We start from the raw sequence: 26,708 nt of genomic DNA, 5'->3' as shown, positions 1-26,708 counted from the left end.
GAGACCAAAAAAAAAAATCTTTATTTTATGCCAGTTATTTACACGTCTTTGCTCTGCGAGTGGTTCCTCAGCAGCCACCTGCCTTTCCCGCCCTCTGCTCCACTCAATGCCTCCACCCCGACCGCCACCACCAAGCCATTTGCCCCTTTCCGCCTCTCGTGCTCAAGCCTTCAGCTTTTTTCTTCTGAGGGGTACAAGTACTCCATGTCTACATTCCCATAATAGGTATGATCTAAACGCCGATCGTCATCTTTGCCGTTGCGCGGTCTGGCTTGGGTGCCCAAGATGTGAGACGCTTGCAAACGGGAATCTATACTCCTCTCCCTCCCTCCTTGCTGATTTCCCGGGCTGCGGTATCTGTAGAAGTCACTCTGTTTGCCCAAGGGGAATGATTCGATGGTCCTTGACGTGGCGACATCCGAACTCATGTAGAACATGCTTGACCCGTCGCTGTGCGTATGCCTCGGGTCATTTTCTTGCTCCGACGTGTGGCCCAGCTGCAAGCTGTGGGTGGTCAGGACGCTCTGGGCGGGGCTCCAGCTGGTCCCCGTTAGGGACTCAGTCTGCTGGCTCAGCACCACGTTGCTGGTCTGAGGGCTGTTGGCGGGCTGAGGGAAGTGGACGCTGGGCGACGTGCTGGATTGAGAACCGAGGCTAACCCGGGAGTTCAGCATTTGGCTGGGCCCAGGGACATACCCCAAGCTGGGTTGAGAAGCATGGCTGAGCGGGAGGCTGGGGCCCAGGCTTGGCTGAAGGCTCTGGCTATGCCCAGGACTAGGCCAGTGGCTGAGCAGGGGGTTCTGGCTAGGCCCGGTGCTAGGGCTAGGGCTGTGGTTGGGCCCGGAGGACTGGCTAGGCCCGAGACTGGGACTCCGGCTGGACCTGGGGCTCTGGCTTGACGCGGTCACCTGCCTGCTGCCAGATCCGGTGCTCTGACTAGGCCCGAGGCTTGGACTGTGTCCAGGGCTTGGGTGCTGGCTGGGTCCGACGCTGGACTTACGGATGGGCTCGAGGCTCTGGCACGGTACTGAGATTGGCATGGGGCTGAGCATGGAGCAAGTGTTGCCGTACAGGCCGGTCTGCTGGGGTTCTGTTGCCAGCAGCGGAGGTCTGGAGCTGGGCCTCTGGGCGGCAGTCTGCCACTGCAAGGAAAGTTGTGGAGACAGGGGAGGGCTCTCAGAGAAGGCGGCTGTCAGGCAGTCCAGGCCCAGGTCAGTGACTGAGACCTCGAGCGGCATGCCGGATGCTGAGCTGTAATCATCGGTGTGGGAGAGCACGGACAACTCGGCCTCCCAGATGGACTCGGCAGCCCGGTACATCTCGCTAACGCAGCCGCAGGGTGGCTGCTCCGGGAGGAGGTGGGCTGAGGCCGGCCCAGAAGGGGGCTCCGCCGACAACGGGCGCTGGCCGGCGGAAGAGCAGGTGGATGCTGGCTGTGGCCCCCCATCGCTCCAGGGCTTGCTGCTGCCAGCGATGAAGCAGCGGAGACGCAGGTGCGAGGCAGTGGGCTCCATGTCGGAGCGCTGGTCCAGGATGCAACACAGCTCCAGTTCGTCGGGCGCGATGGGCTCTGTCTCGGGCCTCCACTCCTGGTCCTTGCAACTGCCGGTGCTGCCCCGCTTCCCCCCTGCCTTCTCGGCCACCGGGGTCTCCATGGCCTGGAAATCACAGACGCTATCGGAGGCCCGGTCCTTGGTTCCTGACGACTGCTGCGTTGCCACTATCTCTTGCGCCAGCGACATGATGCTCTCTATCTCGTCGGAAGTGGTGTTCTCCATGCTCGAGATCCTGAACTCGTCCGACGTGTGTGAGGCCTGGGGGCGGAGACAGAACAGAGAGGAGAATGAGAGGGAGTTCCCCCAGGGCATTGCCCTTACCCCTGTTAAACATGTCCTTCCTTCTCCGGTCGTCCCACCCAAACACACCCTTCACCCCACCCAATCCCATCCTCAGCCCAGATCCATCCCACATTTTACACAACCCCCCCTAATCTGTCCCCGATCCAATCTTCTGCCCTCAAATCCCATCCCACCCTTTTCACCCCCCCTTCCTCCATCCCATCCTCTTCCCCCTTTCTCATTTCCTCCCCTCACTCCATCCTCTACGGACCCATCCCATTCCGTACCTCATCTCACTCCCGCCCGTCAACCATTCTCTTCCACTCCCATTCTGTACCCCCCCATCCCGTCCCTTTCCCCCATCCCATTCTGTCCCCGTCCCCTCTTCTCCCTCTTCCCCATTTTGTACCCCCATCCCACTTCATCCATCTCATTCACTCTCCTCATCCCATCCTCTCCCCCTCATCCCATCCCTCCACCGCCCCATCCCATCTCTCTCTCCCCCCCCCCCCCCCCCCACACTGCCCACCCCTCTTATGGGGACACGTTGGCTTTGTAATCCAGGTTAATGCTCTCGGTGGGGAGGGACACAGGTTCAAATCTCACTGGAGGCATTTAAATTCTAATGAATAGATATTGAAATTACAGCAGTAATCTCAGTAACGGTGACTGCGGCAACATCATCGACCGTCCATGGGATCTGGGCTCACTATCTGCATGTGTTGCCCATTCTTAATTGCCCCTCTTAGGCCGCTTGAGGGGCATTTGAAGAGGCAAGGGTGTTACGACATCCTGGGCTGGTGTGCGGTCAATTCCAGCCACACAGGCCCCTGAGTCACAACATTAGTGAATCAACCAATAATTCCTCGAAAAATACCCAAGGTCTTTGACCCTTGGCGGGCCAATAATTACAGTCACCAGGTTTGGGGTGAGGGGAGTGAATGAGATGGGAGTATGAAGTGGGATGGGGGTACAAAATGGGGAAGGGGAGAAGGTTTGTAAAAGTAAACACTTTTTATTTACAACAAAAGAACTATAATAAAATCAAGAGTTTACAGTGCAGAAGGAGGCCATTTGGCCCATCGAGTCTGCACCGGCCCTTACAAAGCGCACCCTTCTCAAGCCCGGGTCTCCACCCTATCCCCGTAACCCCCACTTAACCTTTTTCGACACAAAGGGCAATTTAGCAGGGCCAATCCACCTAACCCGCACATCTTTGGACAGTGGGAGGTAACCGGAGGAAACCCGCGCAGACACGGGGAGAACGTGCCGACTCCGCACAGACAGTGACCCAGCGGGGAATCGAACCTGGGACCCTGGCGCTGTGAAACAACTGTGCTACCTTGCTGCCCATATGCTGAAATATGAAATTTAATTCTGCAGCTTGGATGGAGGGCTCCAGGGTCCCAGGTTCGATTCCTGGCTTGGGTCACTGTCTGTGCGGAGTCTGCACGTTCTCCCCGTGTGTGCGTGGGTTTCCTCCGGCTGCTCCGGTTTCCTCCCACAGTCCAAAGATGTGCAGGTTAGGTGGATTGGCCGCGATCAATGCTCAGGGTTACAGGGATAGTGTGGTGGGTGGAGTGGGCCTCGGTAAAGTGCTCATTCGGAGGGTCGGAGCAGACTCGACGGGCCGAATGGCCTCTTTCGTCACTGGGGATTCTGTGATGAGGGGTCAGCGCGATCCCGGACATGGGAGGGCCAGGGGTTTGGGTGAGCCGGCGTTTAACGAGAGCAACCGAGAGATGAGGCCGGAGATGACGAAGGCATGGGCGAGGGGTTTCAGCAGCGGACGAGCTGAGACGGGGGGAATGAAGCCGGCCAGTGTCGCGGAAGTGGAAACAAGAGGCCGTCTTCCAAATGGAGGCTGCCAATGTGCGGCTGAAAACTCACCCTGGGGCTCTAAAGACTGTGAATCGATCCTGGTGATTTAAAACTAATAACAGTAGTGACTTTAACCTGATGTGCTTCTGGTAAAAGGTGTTTTAAGTCTTATGGATGTTAAAAGGAAAGCTTAAAGGATTACTTAGTGTTGTATTCTTTGGGGGTTGTATTTGAATTGATGGTTGCTAAGATGTTCACTGTATGTTTTAAAAAGGTTAACTTGAGTTTACAGAATAAACATTGTTTTGCTTTAAAAAATACTTTTCCATTTCTGCCGTACCACACCTGTAGACTGGGCCGTGTGCTCCCCATACCACAATCTGGTAAAAGTTGTGGGTCAGGTGATACCATGATACACTTTGGGGTTCTCTAAACCCTGGCCCATAACAGAAGGACAAGCAAGGCAAGGGAATCCATGATAAATGGCAGGACCCTGGTAAGCCCCGAGGATCAGAGAGGGACCTTGGTGTGGATGTACACCCATCCCTTAAGGTGGATACAGTGGTTAAGAAGGCATGTGGTATACTTGCCTTTATTATCCGAGGCATAAAGTTCGAGAGCAGGGAGGTTATGCAGGAACTGTATAAATGTTGGTTAGGCCACAGCTAGAGCATTGTGTGCAGTTCTGGAATTCACGTTACAGGAGAGATGTGATCGCACTGGAAAGGGTGCAGAGATTTACCAGGATGCTGCCTGGGCTGGAGAGTTTTAGTGTGAAGAGAGATTGGATAGACTGGGATGGTTTTCCTGGGAGCAGAGGACACTGAGGGGGGACATGATTGAGGTGTATAAAATTACGAGGGGTATAGATAAGAGTAGACAGGAAGAAACCTTTCCCCTTGGTGGAGGGATCAGCGACCAGGGGTTTAGATTTAAGGTAAGGGGCAGGGGGTTTAGAGGGGATGTGAGGGAAAAGCTTTTCACCCAGAGGGTGGTGGGAGTCTAGAACTCACTGCCTGAAAAGGGGGATGGAGGCGGGAACCCTCAGAACATTTAAGAAGTATTTAGATGTACACTTGTGATCTCAGGGAACACAAGGTCATGGGCCAAATGATGGAAAATGGGGTTAGAATATTTACATGGTTGTATTTGAATGGCACAGGTGCGATGGGCCGAATGGCCTCCTTCTGCACTGTAACTTCTATGATAAGGGGAGCAGAGATAACCCCGGTAACTATAGACCAGTGAGCCTTACTTCTGTTGTGGGCAAAGTCTTGGAAAGGTTTATAAGAGATAGGATGTATAGAACATAGAACAATACAGCGCAGTACAGGCCCTTCGGCCCACAATGTTGCACCGAAACAAAAGCCATCTAACCTACACTATGCCATTATCATCCATATGTTTATCCAAGACACTTTTAAATGCCCTCAGGTATAATCACCTGGAAAGGAATAATTTGATGAGAGATAGTCAACACGGTTTTGTGAAGGGTAGGTCGTGCCTCACAAGCCTTATTGAGTTCTTTGAGAAGGTGACCAAACAGGTGGACGAGGGTAAAGCAGTTGATGTGGTGTATATGGATTCCAGTAAAGCGTTTGATAAGGTTCCCCACGGTAGGCTACTGCAGCAAATACGGAGGCATGGGATTCAGGGTGACTTAGCAGTTTGGATCAGAAATTGGCTAGCTGGAAGAAGACAAAGGGTGGTGGTTGATGGGAACTGTTCAGACTGGAGTCCAGTTACTAGTGGTGTACCACAAGAATCTGTTTTAGGGCCACTGCTGTTTGTCATTTTTATAAATGACCTGGAGGAGGGCGTAGAAGGATGGGTGAGTAAATTTGCAGATGACACTAAAGTCGGTGGAGTTGTGGACAGTGCGGACGGATGTTACAACTTACAGAGGGGCATAGATAAGCTGCAGCGCTGGGCTGAGAGGTGGCAAATGGAGTTTAATGCAGAAAAGTGTGAGGTGATTCATTTTGGAAGGAATAACAGGAAGACAGAGTACTGGGCTAATGGTAAGATTATTGGAAGTGTGGATGAGCAGAGAGATCTCGGTGTCCATGTACATAGACCCCTGAAAGTTGCCACCCAGGTTGAGAGGGTTGTTAAGAAGGCGTACGGTGTATTAGCTTTTATTGGTAGAGGGATTGAGTTTCGGAGCCATGAGGTCATGTTGCAGCTGTATAAAACTCTGGTGCAGCCGCATTTGGAGTATTGCGTGCAATTCTGGTTGTCAGATTATAGGAAGGATGTGGAAGCATTGGAAAGGGTGCAGAGGAGATTTACCAGAACGTTGACTGGTATGGAGGGAAGATCTTATGAGGAAAGGCTGAGGGACTTGAGGCTGTTTTCGTTAGAGAGAAGAAGGTTAAGAGGTGACTTAATTGAGGCATACAAGATGATCAGAGGATTGGATAGGGTGGACAGTGAGAGCCTTTTTCCTCGGATGGTGATGTCTAGCACGAGCGGACATAGCTTTAAATTGAGGGGAGATATAGGACAGATGTCAGAGGTAGGTTCTTTACTCAGAGAGTAGTATGGGCGTGGAATGCCCTGCCTGCAACAGTAGTGGACTCGCTAACACTAAGGGTATTCAAATGGTCATTGGATAGACATATGGACGATAAGGGAATAGTGTAGATGGGCTTTAGAGTGGTTTCACAGTTCGGCGCAACATCGAGGGCCGAAGGGCCTGTACTGCGCTGTGATGTTCTATGTTCTAGTGTCCCTCCCCTCAGTCATCCCTCCCCATATCTGCCTTTTCTCGTTCTCCCCAACAGTCTCCCTTCCATCCCTCGGTCTCCCCGCCCGCCCCCACTCCTCAGTCTCCTCGGTCTGCCCTCACTCAATCTCCCTTCGTCTCCCCTAGCCTGTCTCGGCCACGGGGCCTCGGTCTGCCATCCCTCCCTTGGTCTACCCCCCTCCACGTCCCTCAGAATTGCCACTCTTGATCTCCCCTCCCTCGGTCTCCCCTCCCTCGGTCTCCACTCCCTCGATCTCCCTTCCCTTGGGTCACCCCTCCCTCCATCGAACTCCCCTCCCTCGGCTTCCCGTGCTTCAGCCTCCCCTGTCTCGGGCCCCTCGCTCAAGTCTCCCCTTGATTGGTCTCCCCTCGCTTGGCCTCCCCTCGCTTGGTCTCCCCTCGCTTTGCCTCCCCTCGCTTGGTCTCCCCTCGCTTGGCCTCCCCTCCGTCTCACAGTCTCCGTCTCCCCCCCCCCCCCCCCCCCCCCCCTCAGCCTCTCCTCCCACAGCCTCTCTCCTCCCCTTCCCTCCCTCGGTCTCCCCTCCCTCGTTTGAACATCAGATTTCAATTCCTTTGGGAGCAATGTGCTCGGTTTTGGTCTCCTTGCTGAGGGAAAACTGCTTTTGAGGGAGTGTAATGAAGGTGCACTGGAAAACCTCCTGGGAAGAAGGGACTGTCCTCTGAGAAGAAGGGGGCTGAGTCGATCGTCTGGTGTTTACAAGAATAAGAGTCGATTTTGATGGACCGTATAAAATTCAAAAGGGTCGCAACAGGAGAGAGGCCAAAAGGTCGATTCCCGCCCCCCAGCTAGGATGGGGAATACAGAAGAGTCTCAGATGGGGAGGCGGCCATTTTGGGCCCGAGAGGAGGAGAAATGTCTTCACTCGGAGAGTTGTGAATCTTGGGAATTCGGTTGAGGCTCCGCCGTTGAGTGCCTTCAAGGCTGGGCCGGACAGATTTCTGGACACTGAGGGAAGTGTTGGATTCGATTGGGGAGTGAGCAGGAGCTGAGCTCGAAGATCAGCCATGATGGTGTCGAATGGAGCAGGGGGCTTGAGGTGACGGGGGGGGGGGGGAGGAGGCGCACGCGAATCATCCACTGCGGAAAGAGGAGGAGCAACCGCAACGATTTCTGAATCCCGTTCCCAGGGCAGCCAGATTGTCAGTGCTCTCGAAACCCAAGTCCACGGCCCAGAGACCGTGCGCGAGGAAGGGCGGGAACGATGCCCTACCTCAGCCTGGTCAACGTCGGTGTAGCTGATGGTCACTGGCGATGTTTTTTGAGCTCTGGCAGGATCCATGCCTTTGTCTGATTGCTTGGGAAACAGGAAGAAACTGAGTTATAGTAATTTCTCACACCCCACCGGTTAACCCTGAGGTTTCAATTCCTGCATCCCATAGGAGCAGATGTTCTCCCTTGCTCGGGGGGAGGGGTACATGTGAACTCACGCGAGACGGTGTCTGCCGCATCTCCCAACATGGTCGCCCTCGCGCGCAATCTTTCGCCCCGCTTGACCTGGGGGCACGGGTTCAAATCCGGCAGTCATAACTGGTGGAATTATTTTTTTATTTTTTATAAATTTAGAGTACCCAATTCATTTTTTCCAATTAAGGACCAATTTAGCGTGTTCAATCCACCTACCCTGCACATCTTTGGGTTGTGGGGGCGAAACCCACGCAAACACGGGGAGAATGTGCAAACTCCACACAGACAGTGACCCGGGGCCGGGATCGAACCTGGGACCTCAGCGCCGTGAGATTGCAGTGCTAACCCACTGCGCCACCATGCTGCCACCTAACTGGTGGAATTTAAATTAATTTAGTTATTATGATCCCAGACCAGACCCCATCAGCTGCTAGGGTACTGGACAGAAACCCCAATATTTTATTTTAATTTTGCAAGACTGTGAGGAAAGTATACTTCGCTCCAGGAGTGATTTCACACTAAATAAGGATGTGGTTATATTAAAACAAACTGTATTACTAACACACGATTAAAATATTGAACATCAAAACCCAAAAGTAGCTTACAGTTTGATGCACGATTAATGACCACTAGATGTTTCCCCCAGCAGCTCAGGTACAGAATGAAGGCTGCTGGGGCGGCACGGGTTCTTATACCCCGCCTAGCAGGGCGGAGCTATCATTCTAACCAATAGAAAGCATACAGTTTCCACCAATGGTGCTTTAGCCTATCAGGTACCGTAATACCTATAATACCACATTCACCACCTGTTAAAATAGAGTCCGGCGGGGGTGGTGGCCTGAAACTACAAAACATGGCAACATGGTATAATTAGTTATGGAGGTACCGTAATACCTCCGTACAGTGTTTAGTAACTATTTACAATTCTGATAGCTATGTACATTTGATGGTTTATATTTACAGTTTACAATTAAAATGAAGCAATCAGTCGATCGGGGGCCCTGGTTGTCCTCTGTGATCGTCGGAGCTTCGGTGGTGACTCCGGTGGAGGCTCGGGCATCTGTGACTCCCGGAGCGTGGCTTCGGCACCCATAGACAGCGCTGGTGGGGAAAACGGTTGACCTGGGAAGGGAGCGCCTGTGGGGGGCAGTGGGTGGGGGGGCCTAGACGGGGCCGGTGGAAGAACCGATCCTCCTGTAAGGTGCTGCGGTGGAGGAGAGGGTAGGACAGGTGGCTGGGATGTGCGTGGGGTTCCGGCGGGCGCCAGGTCCCGTAGGGAGACCGTATCTTGTCGGCCGTTGGGGTACGCCACATAGGCGTACTGGGGGTTAGCATGGAGCCTCTCGACCAACGGGTCCGACTTTTGTGCGCCCGCACATGTTTTCGGAGCAGAATGGGTCCGGGTGCTGCCAGCCAGGTCGGGAGCGAGGTCCCAGAAGAGGACTTCCTAGGGAAGACAAGGAGACGTTCGTGTGGTATCTGATTGGTGGTCGTACAAAGCAGTGACCGGATGGAGTGGAGGGCATCCGGGAGGACTTCTTGCCAGCGGGAGACTGGGAGGTTCCTGGACCGTAGGGCCAGTAGGACGGTCTTCCAGACCGTTCAGTTCTCCCTCTCTACCTGTCCGTTACCCCGGGGGTTGTAACTGGTCGTCCTGCTCGAGGCAATGCTCTTGCTGAGCAGGAATTGACGCAGTTCGTCACTCATAAAGGAGGACCCCCTATCACTGTGTATGTAAGCGGGGAACCCGAACAGTGCAAAGATGCTATCGAGGGCCTTGATGACAGTGGTTGCTGAAGCCACCTGGGTTGGCCAACTCCCGACGTAAAATGGAGAACAGCAAAGGCTGAAGGGAAATTCAGCCAACACAGGCAGAAACTAACAGGTGCAAGTTTACTGTGTATTAAACTCTGCAAAAGCACAGACAGCATCGATACAAGCAGCCATCTGCATAATAATGTAGCAGCCATCAACATACTAATGAGCGTTCCCCGGGAACAATCAAAACATTTGGGATAAACAAGGCCAAGCCAGACTCCTCGGAGCCAGCAGGAGCCAACACAAACGAGGTTAACGGACACCAATCACTTGGAACCAGGTACGGGGTCCGCCCCGAAAGGCGGGAAGCCCCTGGGGACTATAAAGTTAAGCCCCCAAGTTCAAATCGTCCTTCTTGACAGGGTCACTTAGCAACGCGAACCAACCCTTGACCGTGACCTGTTCAGCTGCCGCCAAAAGACCGTAAGTCTCCAGTCAACGCTCGCTACGAGATAGGCGCTCCTAGCTACCAGTCCATACCGGCTTTTGAATCCCGCAGACTCAGAACCCGAACGAAAGGCCATTTGTTTCCCTGACCTGGTGGGCCAGTCCGAAGCTAAGTATAGGCCTGTTAGTTGTAGAAGTAGCTTAGAAGTAGAATTTATGCATGAGTAGCGATTTACTGTGTATAATAAATGTGCTTTGATTCGAATCTTACTAATTGGTGGATTGAGTTATTAATCATTACTTGAACTTGAACCTCGTGGCGGTATCATAAAGATATCTGGTGACTCGAGAGCAAAGGTTATAAAACAGAGCCAATTGAACCAACCAAAAGTTAGCAACATATTACTGGCGACATCTGACGGGACCTGATCTAGAAGTGGCTTAACCACTCTGGGAGAATCCAAAAATTTGAATTAGAGATCCAATTGGGAACAGAAAACCACAAGTGTTCAAGCAGTTCTGATCAATCCTCATAATTCGGAAGTGTGTGTATGCATGCGTAACTAACAGGGCGATAAGGTAATACTGGTAGATTTTTGTTGCGACAAAACTGTCAGGAGTTTGTATTCCGGAAAATAGCGAAAGCCGTACCCGTAATTACAGCACCGCCTTAATACCCCTTGTTCCAAATTTTAAAAGAAGCATTCAGATAGGAAAGATGGCAATGCAACGCCTCATGAACCCAGAAGAATTTGTGGTCGCAGCGGCCAGCAGCGGTAGAGTAGGACAATGTCCCGTTTGGGAAGAAGAAATCAGGAAGTACCTCAAAGGGAAAGGATGGCCCCTTTGGAGCGAATTCTGTAACAATGAGGAAGCAGGTCCCTGGGAGTATAGGACATACTTGGTGGGAGAACCTGAGCGAGATTCATAAGAAGAGCCTAGGAAAAGCTTGCAGGCCGATGGCAATCGTGTCCTGTTTGGCACAGTTGCGAGGCATAGAGGAGGTCGTTAGGACGCTCCGGGAAGAGATAGAAGGCATACATCGAATGAGCAAGGTCGATGTCAGTGAGGTAGAGAGAAAGAACGTAGAGTTAAGGAGGAAGTTGGCAGCAAAAGACGGAGAGGTGGATGATGCCAAGTGGGCACACCAGTCTTGTCTGGCGCACTTAAGCAGCTTCCAATTCCAGTACGAAAAGGCCTATCAGGACACGCAATGTGCAGTCCTGGTACGAGAGGAAACTGAGAAGCAGGTAGAGGCATTGATGTGACCTGAAGGCAGCGTTAAGAGCACTCCATGCTGCCACCACGGAGCAAAGACAAAGCTCACTAGACCACGCAAAGTGCCGGAAGCAGATTGCAGAGCTGCAATCTCTGCTTTCAGTTCAAAAAGGATTCCAGGAAACCTTTGGATCAAAGTTAGATGAGGAAGACGGCCCTGATTGGGAAGAGCTAAATGAAACAGCGCAGAGATATGTTCAGGGAACATGTGCGTAGGGAAAGCCCCAAAAGAGAAAAGCGCCCCAACCCCCCACAGAGCAGATAGTTCAGGCTCCAATCAACCCGGTCACCACTCCCGCGCCTGGGAGCAGTCTGTACAAAACAAACCCGCAGTTAAAAATCCCGAAGAACAGCAGGCAGAAGCAGACATACACGCAGTTAAGGCACACCAGAACCCTGCATGGGTAAATGAAGGCAGGAACAGCCCCCCCACCAAATTCACAGGAGTGTTACAACTGTGGACAGTTGGGACACTTTGCAAGAGAATGCAATGCCCCACGAAAGCCACAGAGAGCCCAGCAGGCAGACACCCTGAATAAAAATAAGACAGAGCCCATACATAGTGTGAGCACCCGTTCAGATCAGACGGACCTGAACGGAACGGACTGACGGTGTTCGGGCTCCCCCAGTTGGGTCTGCGACACCCTTTGGGATAGGTCCGGCCGACCGGTAGTTGCAGCAAAAATACGGGGACAGCCCATCGAGTTTCTCTGGGACACAGGAGGGTCCCGCACCACAATAAATTCCTCCACCATGTTTCAAAAGGACACGTGGCCCACTACAGCCACCATCACCCTCAGCGGCTTTACAGGCCACTCACAGCAGGGACACATCACAGCCCCTGTACCCATTCAAATTGGCAACATCACCACCAAGCACCCCGTAGTCTTAGTCGACCTGCCCCACACAGCAGAACACATTTTGGACATAGATTTTATGAATTCCCACAACCTATCCTTTGATCCAGTCAACCAATGTATCTGGAAAATGGCAAAATCCGCAAGAGCCCCCGCAACGCTCACAATAGGTGAATACGACAACAAAATTAGTGCAGTAGGCGGATTTTGGTTTAACCCGACCACGATTAGCACGGACAAGCAGGTTAGGGCAGTTTTACAAAAGAACAGGACAGCATTCGCGCCCCACACACACGACTGTGGCTGGATGACTGGTTCAGTACAAATCACAGGACCTGTCCCTAGACCCCAAAAGCAATATGGATTTCCCCAAGAGGCAGAGGGAGAAATCGCAAAAGTAATCAACAGCTTATTAGAGCAGGGCGTACTTAGATCAGTAGCCTCCACTAATAATGCCCCGATTTGGCCAGTGAGAAAGCCCGATGGATCATGGCAACTGACCATCGATTATCGGGAACTCAACAAAATCACCCCCGCAACAGCCCCCACAGTAGCCACAAGTCCCGAGACCATGCTCAAGCAGGGACTCAATTCGCGATACTTTACGGTTTTGGATATCAGTCATGGATTCTGGTCCATTCCATTGGCAAAGGCGTGCCAGTACAAATTTGCCTTCACCTTTAAAGCACAGCAGTACACGTGGACATGCCTGCCACAAGGATTCCACAACTCCCCCTCCATTTTCCACCGACAACTGGCAAATGGTTTAGCCAAATTTTCTCGCCCCGAATGTCTGGTCCAGTACGTAGACGACCTACTACTGCAGACAGACACCAAGGAAGGGCACATCGAGCTTCTGTCCGAACTCCTGGAACTCCTACAAGAAATTGGATGTAAAGTAAACTCCAAAAAGACCCAGATGTTGGAAAACAAGGTGACATATTTGGGTACAATTATCACACATGGTAAACGCGAGATCGAGCATGTAAAGGATTGACTCGATCGCTAAATTGCCCCTTCCCCAGAACGTTTCAGCCCTCCGGTGGTTTTTAGGACTGGTTGGCTACTGCCAAAACCACATTGACGGTTTCACCAGCAAGGCCGCACACCTCTCAGACCTCCTAAAGAAAGGAGCCCCCTGGGAATGGCTTCCGCAGCATACGGATGCTGTGGACTCGTTGAAAAGAGCACTCATAGCAGCCCCCGCACTACAAGTTCCAGACCCGCTTTCCCCTTACGCTATAGAAGTAGCGACCACAGACCGCACCCTTTCGGCCGTGCTCCTCCAGTAACGGCACGGCTTACGCCTCCCGAGTTTTAGATGCTGTGGAGCAGGGATTTTCAGCCTGTGAAAGGCACCTGCTCGCAGTTTTTTGGGCAGTACAGTATTTTCCTTACATAACCGGACTAAACCCCATCACAATCCTCACAGAACACACCCTCACCCAACTTTTACTGGACGGAAGACTTAAAGACGGTACCGTCAGTCAAATAAGAGCAGCGAGATGGACCCTTCTTTTGCAGGGACGGCACATTGCTATTAAAAGGACAAAGACCCACACCTTTTTAGCCGATAACCTACAGTACCCCGGAACCCCCCATGAATGTGACATTATCTCTCCACACCACAACACAGGCCCCTTTATTGCTAAAACACCCCCCAGAAAGATAGGTAGTTCAACCCAGAGCCCCAAGCACACAGACACGTGCGAACCCATTAGGATATATGTGGATGGTTCTTCCACAGTATTAGAAGGGAAGCGCATAACAGGATGCGGCATTTACGTCGAGGACGAGCAGGGACGTGCCCTAGAAGAAATAGCAATAAAACTTCCAGGACACTTAGGCGCGCAGGCGGCAGAGCTTGCGGCTATCGCATACATAGTGGACCACCCAGATTCCTTCCCCAGCCCAGCAGACATATATTCGGACAGCCTCTATGTCTGCAACAGCCTTACGGAATTCATACCCCTGTGGAAAGCAAAAGGATTTGTTTCCGCAGATGGAAAACCCCTCCCTTCAGCCCCATTGCTCCGTCACATTTTAGAACGAGCACAGAACAGGACTTTTGGAATAGTTAAAGTTCGTAGTCACCATCGTTCCTCCCCCCCCTGGGGGGCAAAAGCAGGTTCCAGGCATGGATATTTTTGGACACCCCCCGAAAGCGCACCAGTGAATGCAGTTCAGGTCTCGCAGACTAATATCGAGGATTTAGTGCAGGCCCAGAAGCAGGATAGCAATCTCAGGGAGATTTTGAAAGGAAAATTTACAACACCTTACGAAAGGTTTAAAAATGCTCTGACCACACATGACGGTGTGGTGTTAAAAGACACCCTTTATGTGGTTCCTGAACAGGACAGGAATCAGCTCATTTGTTTGTTCCATGACAGTCATGGACATCAGGGAATTGATCCCACTACAGCCTACCTCAGGCAGCTCTGTTGGTGGCCGAGTTTGAAAGAAGATGTAACTCACTACGTTGAGAATTGTTTTATCTGCGCCCAGAATAATCCGGACAGATATGCCAAAAAAGCTTAACTCAGCCACACCCGACCCGTTAATGAGCCCTGGACTAACCTCCAGATTGATTATATAGGACCATTGCCCCCTTGCAGGAATGGTTATAAATATGTACTTGTGGTGATAGACACGTTTACAAAATGGGTAGAGGCATTCCCATCCAGAACAAACACGGCAAAGACCACAGCCAAGATTTTAACCCACCACATCTTTACGAGATGGGGTCTCCCCCGCAGCATTGAGTCCGACCAAGGTTCCCATTTTACGGTACATGTCATGAAGAACGTCCTCACGATATTTGGCATTACCCAAAAATTCCACATTGCATTCCACCCCCAGTCAAGTGGTATCGTGGAGCGCATGAATCGGACCCTAAAATCCACCCTCAGAAAAATGGTCCAGCAAAACACCACCACTTGGGATTCAGTCCCCCACTTTGCGCTGATGTTTTTGCGAAATAAGTTTCAACATCCACAGGTTACACCCCACACACCCTCATGACCGGACGCCCCATGAAAGGCACAGAAATTTTATTAGGATTAGATTGGACCAGCCCCGAAGTGACGGCCCTCACACACGAGAAAGCAGTAGAACAATTAGTGGAGAATGTTAAAACGGCTCAGGTAGCAGCCGCAGTGAAATTGGGCACAAGAAAGAAACAGAGCAAGGCCTGATTCGATAAGACAGTGAATGCGACTGAGTTCAGTGTAGGACAGCAAGTCATGCTCTCCGTATACAACCCCAGCACATTCCTGTCACCGAACTATTCGGGTCCGTACTCCTTGCGGACAAAGTAAGCCCTTCCGTCTACAAAATAAAGTACCCCAATGGAAAGACTGCCATATCAATCAGCTTAAGGCATATGGAACACAGTCTAACCACGCACATCACGTCATGCTCGACGCAGCAGACCACGCCCCGCCCACAGCCAACGTAACCCTCCCCTCCCCCAACACGTCCAGCCCAGCCACGCACTCAACCCCGACTCCACCCCCGAACTATACACTCCGCCCCGGAATGCCCACAGACAGCAGCAGCAGCGACAGCGACTGTGACTCGGACAATAGCCACAGCACGCCTCTCTACTATCACCATGCAACAGGCCCCACACCCAGCGAATCTGACCACGATTCGAGTGATCCCTTCACGATCACTTTCCTACACAAACCCCACCACCGACCTACAATGACGACCCCGACTCCGTCCCCACAGAACTAGTCACCACCTTTTGGCACCGAGATAATTCGTACAGACTCGTCCGGAATGACGAGAGCGATCCCACATCACACCATGCAGCCCTATCCGCCCTGATACACTCGAGAGTTTGGCATCCGGGAGAAGATGACGACTTTGAGTCTGACTCCCAAAACGAGAACCCCTTTGCGACCCTGTTCGCAACCGGTAACTGAGGTGTCCAGATGATGTTTTAAAAAGGAACCGCTTGGGAGAAAACGGTGTCCTTTCTGATGGAACCTGCAGCATGTTTAATGTTGTTTGTACTAGTATTCTTAAATGTTGTATGTTAGACCGGAAATTTTTTCCACGGCCCCACGCCACCACCCTTCTGACACCCACTGCCAGTCAGAGAAACTAGTTTGGCCAGACGCTAGTTCAGAGGAACTAGTTTGTCCGCAGAGACTTGTTAATGTCCCAGACTCCAGTTCAGAGGAACTTGTCTGTCGACAGATACACAGACCCCCGTTCATAACTGCCCTTCTGGTTCGAAGTAAGAACCAATACGGCAGCCGCCCACGATGACTACATTCCTTGCCCGTTCTTGTCGGTTGCTCAGGCAGTGGAGAAACGGCATTGGGACCCGCCCTGCCTGGGAACCCCCCCTCTGGTCAGCTACACTCGGGTAGGGAACACACGGCATTGGTCGCCGTCCTACCCGGGGATTTCATCCAAATCTTAACCGTCGCGGCCCATACGCACCTCATTTCGTCAAGTTTTGTTCAAAAAGTTTTGTTTTATTTTCAGGGAACCCTTAGGTTGCCAACCCTCTGCTATTTACATCCTGAAACATTTGGATGGTAAATCGCACAGCCTGCGAGACGGCTCGCACTGGTTCAGTATTGTAAGTGCGTCTTGTCCTGAAATTCGGATTTTGAGAAAAAAATGAGGGAGTCACACATAGTGACCAATTATAAAGGGAGTAATTGGCACTAAAGGACAGACCGGCTATCATACGAGATATTAAACCAAGATAGTAACAGACACTGTGCTTGTTTCCACAGAACTCCAGAAGCTCCAGGACCAGAGAAGAGAAGAGAAGAGAAGAAAAGAGAAGTGAAAGAAGAACCATGAGGACATCCCCCGCGTGGCTTACACCATAATGGACATTTGGTTGCGCGCGAACACGAACCCCCTGACCTCAACCCCCCCCCAGCCGTTAGTGATTCACTTCCCCACAGTACGCAGAGCCCAGTCACCAGCGACACCACATCATCTTGGTGTGACAGGTTTATAACCTGGTACTCCCTGTCCTACTTGATAGAATCCCTACTAGTACTGGCGATACTCTGCTGCATCGTGCAGACTATTCGTCTGAGAAAATGGAGAAGGAGAGCCTACCGTGCTCGCACCCCGGTATATAGGATCAGATCCCCTATTTTCGGATAAGACCAGACTCCCGACCCCCGCGATCTATAATAAAGAACATTCGTTTGCGTTTTGTTGTGAATAAAGAAATGTTTCATGAGCGATTGTACAATCCTGAGCTTGACTGCCAAGCCAGAAAAATGTGTATAATGCTGCTATGATTTTGTGTGTGTTGTTTAGGAAGTTAGTGTGGTGGAATGTTTGAGTGAGTGTAGTTTATTGAGATAGTTAGAGATTCCGATTTTCGTATTTTGTAATGCATGTCCCTGTTTGACATAGCGCCCCTCAGAATTGTCAGTTAAAAATGTTCTTGCATAGTTATGGTCAGTGTAGAGGCCATAGAAGAGTGCTTGCCGGGTCAGGGAATGAAGACCAACGCAGTTATGTGATCCTTCACGCTTCGCGTTAGGATCACAAGGAGGGAATGTAGCCACCTGGGTTGGCCAACTCCCGACGTAAAATGAAGAACAGCAAAGGCTGAAGGGAAATTCAGCCAACACAGGCAGAAACTAGCAGGTGCAGGTTTACTGTGTATTAAACTCTGCAAAAGCCCAGACAGCATCGATACAAGCAGCCATCTACATACTAATGAGCAATCCCCAGGAACAATCGAAACATTTGGGATAAACAAGGCCAAGCCAGACTCCTCGGCGCCAGCAGGAGCCAACACAAAAGAGATTAACGGACACCTCAAGACCGCCCATCGATCAGGGAACCGCTCCAGTATTGGAGAAATCGAACCAAGCGATTGGAACGAAGTCCAATCACTTGGAACCAGGTACGGGGTCCGCCCCGAAAGGTGGGAAGCCCCTGGGGACTATAAAGTTAAGCCCCCAAGTTCAAATCATCCTTCTTGACAGGGTCACTCAGCAACGCGAACCAACCCTTGACCGTGACCGCCAAAAGACCGTAAGTCTTAAGTCAACGCTCGCTACGAGATAGGTGCTCCTAGCTACCAGTCCATACCAGCTTTTGAATCCCGCAGAATCAGAACCCGAACGAAAGGCCATTTGTTCCCCTGACCTGGTGGGCCAGTCCGAAGCTAAGTATAGGCCTGTTAGTTGTAGAAGTAGCTTAGAAGTAGAATTTATGCATGAGTAGCGATTTACTGTGTATAATAAATGTGCTTTGATTTGAATCTTACTAATTGGTGTATTGAGTTATTAATCATTACTTGAACTTGAACCTCGTGGCGGTATCATAAAGATACCTGGCGACTCAAGAGCAAAGGTTATAAAACAGAGCCAATTGAACCAACCAAAAGTTAGCAACATTGCGGTCATGTCGGGGCAGGGGATGGCGAATTGGAACCGGGTGTACTCGTCAATCACGTTCAGGAAGTACGTGTTGTGGTCGATGGAGGGGAGGGGGCCTTTGAAGTCCATGCTGAGGCGTTCAAAGGGACGGGAAGCCTTTATCAGGTGCGCTTTCTCTGGCCGGTAGAAGTGCGGTTTGCACTCAGTGCAGATTTGGCAGTCCCTGGTGGCTGTCCTGACCTCCTCAATGGAGTAGGGCAGGTTGCGGGTCTTGACAAAATGGAAAAAGCGAGTGACCCCCGGGTGGCAGAGGTCCTCGTGGAGGGCTCGGAGGCGGTCCACTTGTGCGGTGGCACATGTGCCGCGGGACAGGGCGTCAGGAGGCTCCCCGGGACGATACAAGATCTCGTAGTTGTAGGTGGAGAGTTCGATCCTCCACCGCAAGATTTTGTCGTTTTTTATCTTGCCCAGCTGTGCACTATCGAACATGAAAGCAACCAAACGTTGGTCCATGAGGAGAGTGAATCTCCTGCCGGCCAGGTAGTGCCTCCAATGTCGCACAGCTTCTGCTATGGCCTGGGCCTCCCTTTTCGACTGAGGAGTGGCGGATTTCGGAAGCATGGAGGGTACGAGAGAAGAAGGCCACGGGTCTGCCCGCTTGGTTGAGGGTGGCCGCCAGAGCTACGTCGGACGCATCGCTCTCGACCTGGAAGGGGAGGGACTCGTCGATGGCGTGCATCGTGGCCTTTGCAATGTCTGCTTTGATGCGGCTGAAGGCCTGGCGGGCCTCTATCGACAGGGGAAAAGCTGTGGCTTGGATCCGGGGACGGGCCTTGTCTGCGTAGTTGGGGACCCACTGGGCGTAGTAGCTAAAAAACCCTCGGCAACGTTTCAGGGCCTTGGGGCAGTGAGGGAGGGGGAACTCCATAAGGGGGCACATGCGTTCAGGGTCGGGGCCTATAACTCCATTTCGCACTACGTAGCCAAGGATGGCTAGGCGGTCGGTGCTAAACACGCATTTATCCTTGTTGTATGTAAGGTTAAGGATATTTGCAGTTTGGAGGAATTTTCGGAGGTTGGTGTCGTGGTCCTGCTGGTCATGGCCGCAGATGGTGACATTATCGAGATACGGGAATGTTGCCCGTAAACCGTACCGGTCAACCATTCGGTCCACCTCGCGCTGGAAGACCAAGACCCCGAAGGTGACACCGAAGGGAACCCTTAAGAAGTGATAGAGCCGCCCATCTGCCTCGAAGGCAGTGTATTTGCGGTCACTAGTACGGATGGGGAGCTGGTGGTAGGCGGACTTGAGATCCACCGTGGAGAAGACCTTGTAATGCGCGATCCTGTTTACCAGGTCGGATATGCGGGGGAGAGGGTACGCGTCCAGCTGCGTAAACCTGTTGATGGTCTGACGGTAGTCGATGACCATCCTATGCTTCTCCCCGGTCTTTACCACCACTACTTGAGCTCTCCAGGGGCGGTTACTGGCTTCAATTACCCCTTCCCTCAGTAGCCTTTGGGCCTCTGACCTAATAAAGATCCGGCCCTGGGCACTGTAGCGTCTGCTCCTGGTGGCAACGGGTTTGGAATCCGGGGTGAGGTTCCAAACAGGGAAGGCGGGTCGACCTTAAGGGTTGCGAGGCCGCAGACAGTAAGGGGGGGTATAGAGCTGCCGAATTTGAAGGTCAGACTTTGAAGGTTACACTGGAAGTCTAAACCCAGGAGTGTAGCCGCGCAGAGGTGGGGAAGGACGTAGAGATGGAAATTTTTGAACTCCCTTCCCTGGACTGGGAGGTTTGCTACACAAAACCCCTTTATCTCCACTGAGTGTGAACCAGAGGCCAGGGAGATTTTTTGATTAATGGGGTGGATGATGAGAGAACAGCACCTTACCGTGTCAGGGTGTATGAAGCTCTCCGTGCTCCCAGAGTCGATTAGGCAGGACAACTCGTGCCCGTTGATGAATACGGTCGTCGTAGCAGTTGAGAGTGTTCGAGGCTGAGACTGATCCAGAGTCACCGAGGCTAATCGTAGCAGTTGAGAGTTCTCTTCGGGCAGTGCGTGGTCAGCCGAGCTGGGGTCCTGGGGGTTCATCCAAGATGGCGGCTCCCATTCGTCGCACTTGGCTGAGGGTGCACAAAATGGCAGCGCCCATCCCTCCAATGTGGCGTCCGTGGAACAAGATGGTGGCACCCGGGGTCCGCACGTGGCCCTGGAATATGAAGATGGCGGCGACCGCTGGCCGCACGGGGCCCGTGGAGAAGTTTCTGGTTGCGGTCCGCATTCGCTGCCGGAGACCGCGGCAACCGCACGGGCCTGGCATGCCCAAATGAAATGGCCCTTTTTGCCGCATCCCTTGCAGGTGGGTGCACGGGCCGGGCAACGCTGGCGGGAGTGCTTGGCCTGCCCGTAAAAGTAGCAACGGGGCCCCTCGGGGTTGCCAGGCCGCCTTGCAGCGCAGGCTTGTGGGGGAATGGGGGAAGTCTCGGGGTCGGCCGCGGAGGGGTTCCACAATGCCCAGGGGGCTGCCGCGCGGTCGGGAACGTAAGTGTGGGCGTTCCTGGATGCCACGTCCAGGGCCCGTGCCTCCCTGAGACCCAGGGTGTCCTTTTCTAACAGGCGCTGGCGGATTTGTGAAGATAGCATACCTGCCACGAAAGCGTCCCGGACTAGGAGTTCCGTGTGTTCGCTCGCCGAAACCTGCAGGCAGCCGCAGCTTCTGCATAACACCAGGAGTGCACGGTAGAATTCCTCCAGCGATTCCCCAGGGGTTTGTCGCCTTGTTGCAAGCAGGTGCCAGGCGTAGACCTGGTTTACCGGGCGAATATAGTGTCCTTTTAGCAGCTCTATTGCTGCATCAAAGTCTTCCGCTTCCTCGATGAGGGTGTAAATCTCCGGGCTCACCCTTGAGTGCAGGACGTGCAGTTTCTGCTCTCCCGCGGGTGCGTTTCCGGCCGTCCCGAGATACCCTTTAAAGCACGCCAGCCAGTGCTTCAAGATTGCCGCTGAGTTTGCGCGTGGGGGCTAAGTTGCAGACACTCCGGCTTGATTCGGAGCTCCATCCTTTCTTCTTAAAAAACTAGCTTATTAAATTGATGCATGATTAATGACCACTAAAGCGAGTTTGTCGTTCAACTGAAGGCTTTAATAAGCTAGATGTTTCCCCCAGCAGCTCAGGTACAGAATGAAGGCTGCTGGGGTGGCACGGATTCTTATACCCCGCCTAGCAGGGCGGAGCTATCATACATTCTAACCAATAGAAAGCATACAGTTTCCACCAATGGTGCTTTAGGCTATCAGGTACCGTAACACCTATAATACTACATAGTTATCAGAACAGCGGAAGATATAGGAGCAGAATTAGGCCACTCGCCCCACTGAGTCTGTTCTGCCATTCAATCATGGCTGATATGGAGCAACATGATGGCGCAGTGGGTTAGCACTGCTGCCTCACGGCGCCACGGTCCCAGGTTCGAACCCGGCTCTGGGTCACTGTCCGTGTGGAATTTGCACATTCTCCCAGTGTCTGCGTGGGTTTCGCCCCCACAACCCAAAGATGTGCAGGGTAGGTGGATTGGCCACGCTGAATTGCCCCTTAATTGGAAAAAGTGAATTGGGTACTCTAAATTTATATTTTTTTTAAATCAAAAAAAAAAATCATGGCTGATATGTTTCTCATCCCCATTTTCCTGCCTTCTCCCCATAACCTCTGATCCCCTTATGAATCAAGAAATCCTCTTAATAATCAAGAACACTAGATTTGTGCTCGAGGTGCTATTATCGACAGGGCTACAGACCAAGGGCTGGAAAGAGGAATTAAACAGAATAGTTCTTTCTTAGAACATAAGAACCAGGAACAGGAGTAGGCAATTTAGCCTCTCCAGCCTGCTCCACCGTTCAATAGGACCTTGGCTGATCCCATCCTGGCCTCAACTCCACCGTCCTGCCCGTTCTCCATAACCCTTCAACCCATTTCCAAATCTGTCTAACTCCTCCTTAAAGTTACTCACTGTCCCAGCATCCACTGCACTCTGAGGAAGCGAATTCCACAGGTTCATGACCCTTGGAGAGAAGTCATTTCTCCTCATCGCTGGAATACATTTTCTAGCCCTAGCTAGGTTTTAGCGTGGCCAATCCACCAGGCCTCCTCCGCCATTTGGCTGACCTGATTGTGACCTCAACTCCCACGTTCCCGCTGACCCCTCCTGATAACCTTTCACCCCCCCCCCCTAGTTAATGAAGAATCTATCCAGCTGCGCCTTAAAAATATTGGGAGACTCTGCTTCCACCGCTCTTTGAGGCAGAGGGTTACAAAGACTCACCGCCCCGAGAGAAAATATTTCTCCTCATCGCCGTTTTAAACAGGCGACCCCTTATTTTGAAACACTGACCCCGAGTTCTGGATTCTTCCCCAAGAGGAAACATCCTCTCCACATCCACCCTGCCCAAGACCACCACTTGATATTAAAAGGTTTTGATCAAGTCGCCCCTCACGCTTCTAAACGCTACGGAATACAAACCCGGCCTGTCCAACCTTTCCTCATAAGACAACCCGTCCATTCTTGGTATTAGTCCAGTACACATTCTCTGACAGGCTAGACACGTGCCCATTTCCCCCTTTGGGAGCATAATAAGAGGGGCAACCATATCAGACTGAGAGCGGGAGAAACATCTTTTTATTCATTGAATCTGGACGCTGCTGGCTGGGGCCAGCACTTTTTGCCTGTCCATTATTTCCCCTGAACTCAATGGCTCGCGGGTATTTTTAAGAGTCAACCAAAAGGCTGTGGACCTGGAGTCACAAGTAGGCCTGACCGGGGTAAGGTCAACAGAAACCCCCTCCCTGCAGGTTCACTATGGGCAGCAGGGTAGCACAGTGGTTAGCACAGCTGCCACACAGCACCAGGGACCCGGGTTCAATTCCAGCCTTGGATCACTCGGTCTGTGCCGAGTTTGCACTTTTTCCCCCGTGTCTGCGTGGGTTTCTTCCGGGTGCTCCGGCTTCCTCCCGCAGTTCAAAGATGCGCAGGTTGGGTGGGGTTACAGAGATGGGTGGGGGAGTGGGCCTAGATAGGATGCTCTTTCAGAGGGTCGGTGCGGACTCGATGTTCTCCTTCTACACTGTCGGGGTTCTATGTGTTTTTACAACAATGGACAATGGTTTCACGGACACCATTCGATTTTTAATTCCAGATTTTTATTGAATTTGAATTTCACCAACTGCCCTGGTGGGATTTGAACCCAGGTCCCCAGAGCATTACCCTGGCTCTCTGGATTACTAGTCCGGCGACAATACCACTACGCCACCCCCTCCCCATGCCCTCACTCAGAGGGTTGTGAATCTTAGGAATTCTCTACCCGAGGGTTAAGTCATTTCTAGAATATTAAAGACTGAATTCAAAACATTTTTCAACTCATTAGGGAATTAATAATAATCGCTTATTAACATAAGAACTAGGAGCAGGAGTAGGCCATCTGGCCCCTCGAGCCTGCTCCGCCATTCAATGAGATCATGGCTGATCTTATTGTCACAAGTAGGCTTCAATGAAGTTACTGTGAAAAGCCCCTAGTCGCCACATTCCGGCGCCTGTTCGGGGATGCTGGAACGGGAATTGAACTCGCGCTGCTGGGCTTGTTCTGCATTACAAGCCAGCTGTTTAGCCCACTGTGCTAAACAAGCCCCTGAGTTTTGGTCCCCTTATCAAAGGGATGATATCCCGGCATTGGAGGCAGTCCCGAGAAGGTTCACTCGGTTGATCCCGGGTAGGGAGGGATTTTCTTACGAGGAGAAGTTGAGTAGGTTGGGGCCTGTCCTCTGTGGAGTTCAGAAGAATGAGAGGCGACCGTATTGAGACAGACAGGATTCTCAGGGGGCTCGACAGGGTCGATGCTGAGAGGATGTTTCCTCCTGTGGGAGAGTCTCGGACCAGAGGGCAGAATCTCAGAGTGAGGGGGTCGCCCCATTTCAGACAGAGATGAGGAGGAATTTCTTCTCTCGGAGGGGGGTGAATGTGTGGAATTCTTTCCCGCAGAGAGCTGTAGAGGCTGGGCCGTTAAGTATGTTCAAGGCTGAGAATTTCTAATCAGTAATGGAATTGAGGGTTTATGGGGATAAGGCGGGAAAGTGGAGTTGGAGACTATCACAACAGATCAGTCACAATGACACCTAATGGATGGAGCCGATATGAAATGGCTGAATGACCTATTTCTGCTCCTAAGTCTTATCGTCTTATCTGCCGAACTTTACCCGGTTTGGCCTACATGTCACTCCAGACCGCTCCCCCTCCTCACCTTTCCTCCCCCAGTTGAAATTGGTGACTCTCTGAAACGGCTGTGTGAGTGAGCCATTGAGCCCCAGGGAACAATCAGGATGGGCAACGACAACCGGTGCCTCATGGGCCATCGCCCGAGTCCCACAAAAGGACAGATGCAACATCGATGAGGGAGCATCGGCTCGAAACAATGAACGCGCGTCAAATGGGACGGGGGGGGGGGGGGGTGAGGGGGATGAGTTCATAGAATCCCTACAGTGCAGAAGGAGGCCATTCGGCCTATTGAGGCTGCACCGACCTCCGAAAGAGCACCCTACCTCGGCAGGCTACCTCCGCCCTGTCCACGTGACCCAACGTAACCTTTGGACGTTAAGGGTTAATTTTAGCATGGCCAGTCCACTTAACCTGCACATCTTTGGACTGTGGGAGGAAACCGGAGCATCCGGAGGATTCCCACGCAGATACGGGGAGAACGTGCAGACTCCACACAGATAGTGACCCAAGGGCTGTATCGAACCTGGGACCCTGCCACAGTGAGGCAGCAGTGCTAACTAACCGTTGTGCCTCTGCAATTGATTCTTATTTTGGTTTTATTTAAAAAATGCATGCATAACCCTGAATTTATCTCTCTTTTTCATGTTGCCGTTTTTTGGGAGGTGGGGCACAGAAAAATTAAAGGTGCACTTTCCACTTACAAGAAAGCCGAGTTGTTGAGTTGAGGGGCTGTTAAATGGTCCAGTCCATGGTGCACGTCTTTCCCGCGGCCCCCTGCGATGGGCTAGCTGTTACCTTCCACTAAGTCCCCATGGTGATCCCCGGAGCACGTGCCGCGCCTCCTCATTGTGACGCGGCGGAGAGAAATGCCGCGCCGCGCATGCTCCTCCCACGCCGCGCACGCTGGGACCTGTAGTCCCGCCCAGCCTGGACTACAATCCTTACGCCGCCTCCCTCTCTGCCCCCGCCCCCGCTCCTGCAGGCGCCTGCGCAGTCATCTACCTTGCCCTATCTGTAGGCACTGTGTCCATTCCAATGACTGGACCATTATTTCACCCCCCCCCCCCCGCCCCCATTACAACTCAATTATGTGCTGTGGGCCATTTATTTATGGCCCACCCTCTAAATGCCCTCCGCCAAGGAAAAAGCCTCGTGGTGGTTACACAGAGCGGAATCACAGTGCCCAATGTCGAAACACCAGTTGCATCAGGGCGCATTGGAAATAATAATGGTGTCTTACCACACCCGGGGCCAATAGTCGGTCAATTGGGCAGCACAGTAGCACAAGTGGCTAGCACTGTGGCTTCACAGTGCCAGGGTCGCAGGTTCGATTCCCGGCTTGGGTTACTGTCTGTGCGGAGTCTGCACGTTCGCCCCGTGTCAGCTTGGGTTTCCTCCGGGTGCTCCGGTTTCCTCCCACAGTCCAAAGATGTCCATGTTAGGTGGATTGGCCATGCTAAATTGCCCTTAGTGTCCAAAAATGTTAGGAGGGGTTATTGGGTTACTGGAATCAGGTGAAAGTAAGGGCTTAAGTGGGTCGGTGCAGACTCGATGGGCCAAATGGCCTCCTTCTGCACTGTATGTTCTATGTTCTAATTGCATGCGTTCGGCTGACCCCGGAGCCACAACATGGCTGAGATGAGCTTTTGCGCTCAAATAATAATAATCTTTATTATTGTCACAAGTAGGCTTACATTAACACTGCAATGAAGTTACAAATAACCCGAGGTCTCCTGCTGTCCAATAAATGACATTCACGTGATGGGCGAATCCCTGCAGGGCATAAGGAGGCCATTCGGCCAGTCAAGCCTGCACCGGCCCTCCGAAAGAGTACCCTACCTAGGCCCCGCCCACAGTACACAATCAGCCCTATCACCTGCAACCCCCT

The 26,708-nt window shown here is 52.1% G+C and overlaps 1 protein-coding gene across 1 annotated transcript; it reads right to left on the bottom strand.

Annotated features, from left to right (window-relative positions):
- On the bottom strand, positions 1-25,645 carry LOC140422690 (uncharacterized). The gene is made up of 3 exons (XM_072507655.1): positions 25,522-25,645; positions 7,641-7,724; positions 1-1,814 (listed from the first exon to the last, which is right to left on the bottom strand). The coding sequence occupies exons 2-3, from the start codon at positions 7,707-7,709 to the stop codon at positions 171-173; spliced, it is 1,713 nt and encodes a 570-aa protein (XP_072363756.1). The 5' UTR covers positions 7,710-7,724; positions 25,522-25,645; the 3' UTR covers positions 1-170.
- Between the last annotated feature and the right edge of the window lie 1,063 nt (positions 25,646-26,708).

This window comes from Scyliorhinus torazame, chromosome 5 (assembly GCF_047496885.1).
Source record: "Scyliorhinus torazame isolate Kashiwa2021f chromosome 5, sScyTor2.1, whole genome shotgun sequence".
NCBI lineage: Eukaryota > Metazoa > Chordata > Chondrichthyes > Carcharhiniformes > Scyliorhinidae > Scyliorhinus > Scyliorhinus torazame.
This window is presented reverse-complemented; position numbering and strand designations above follow the sequence as displayed.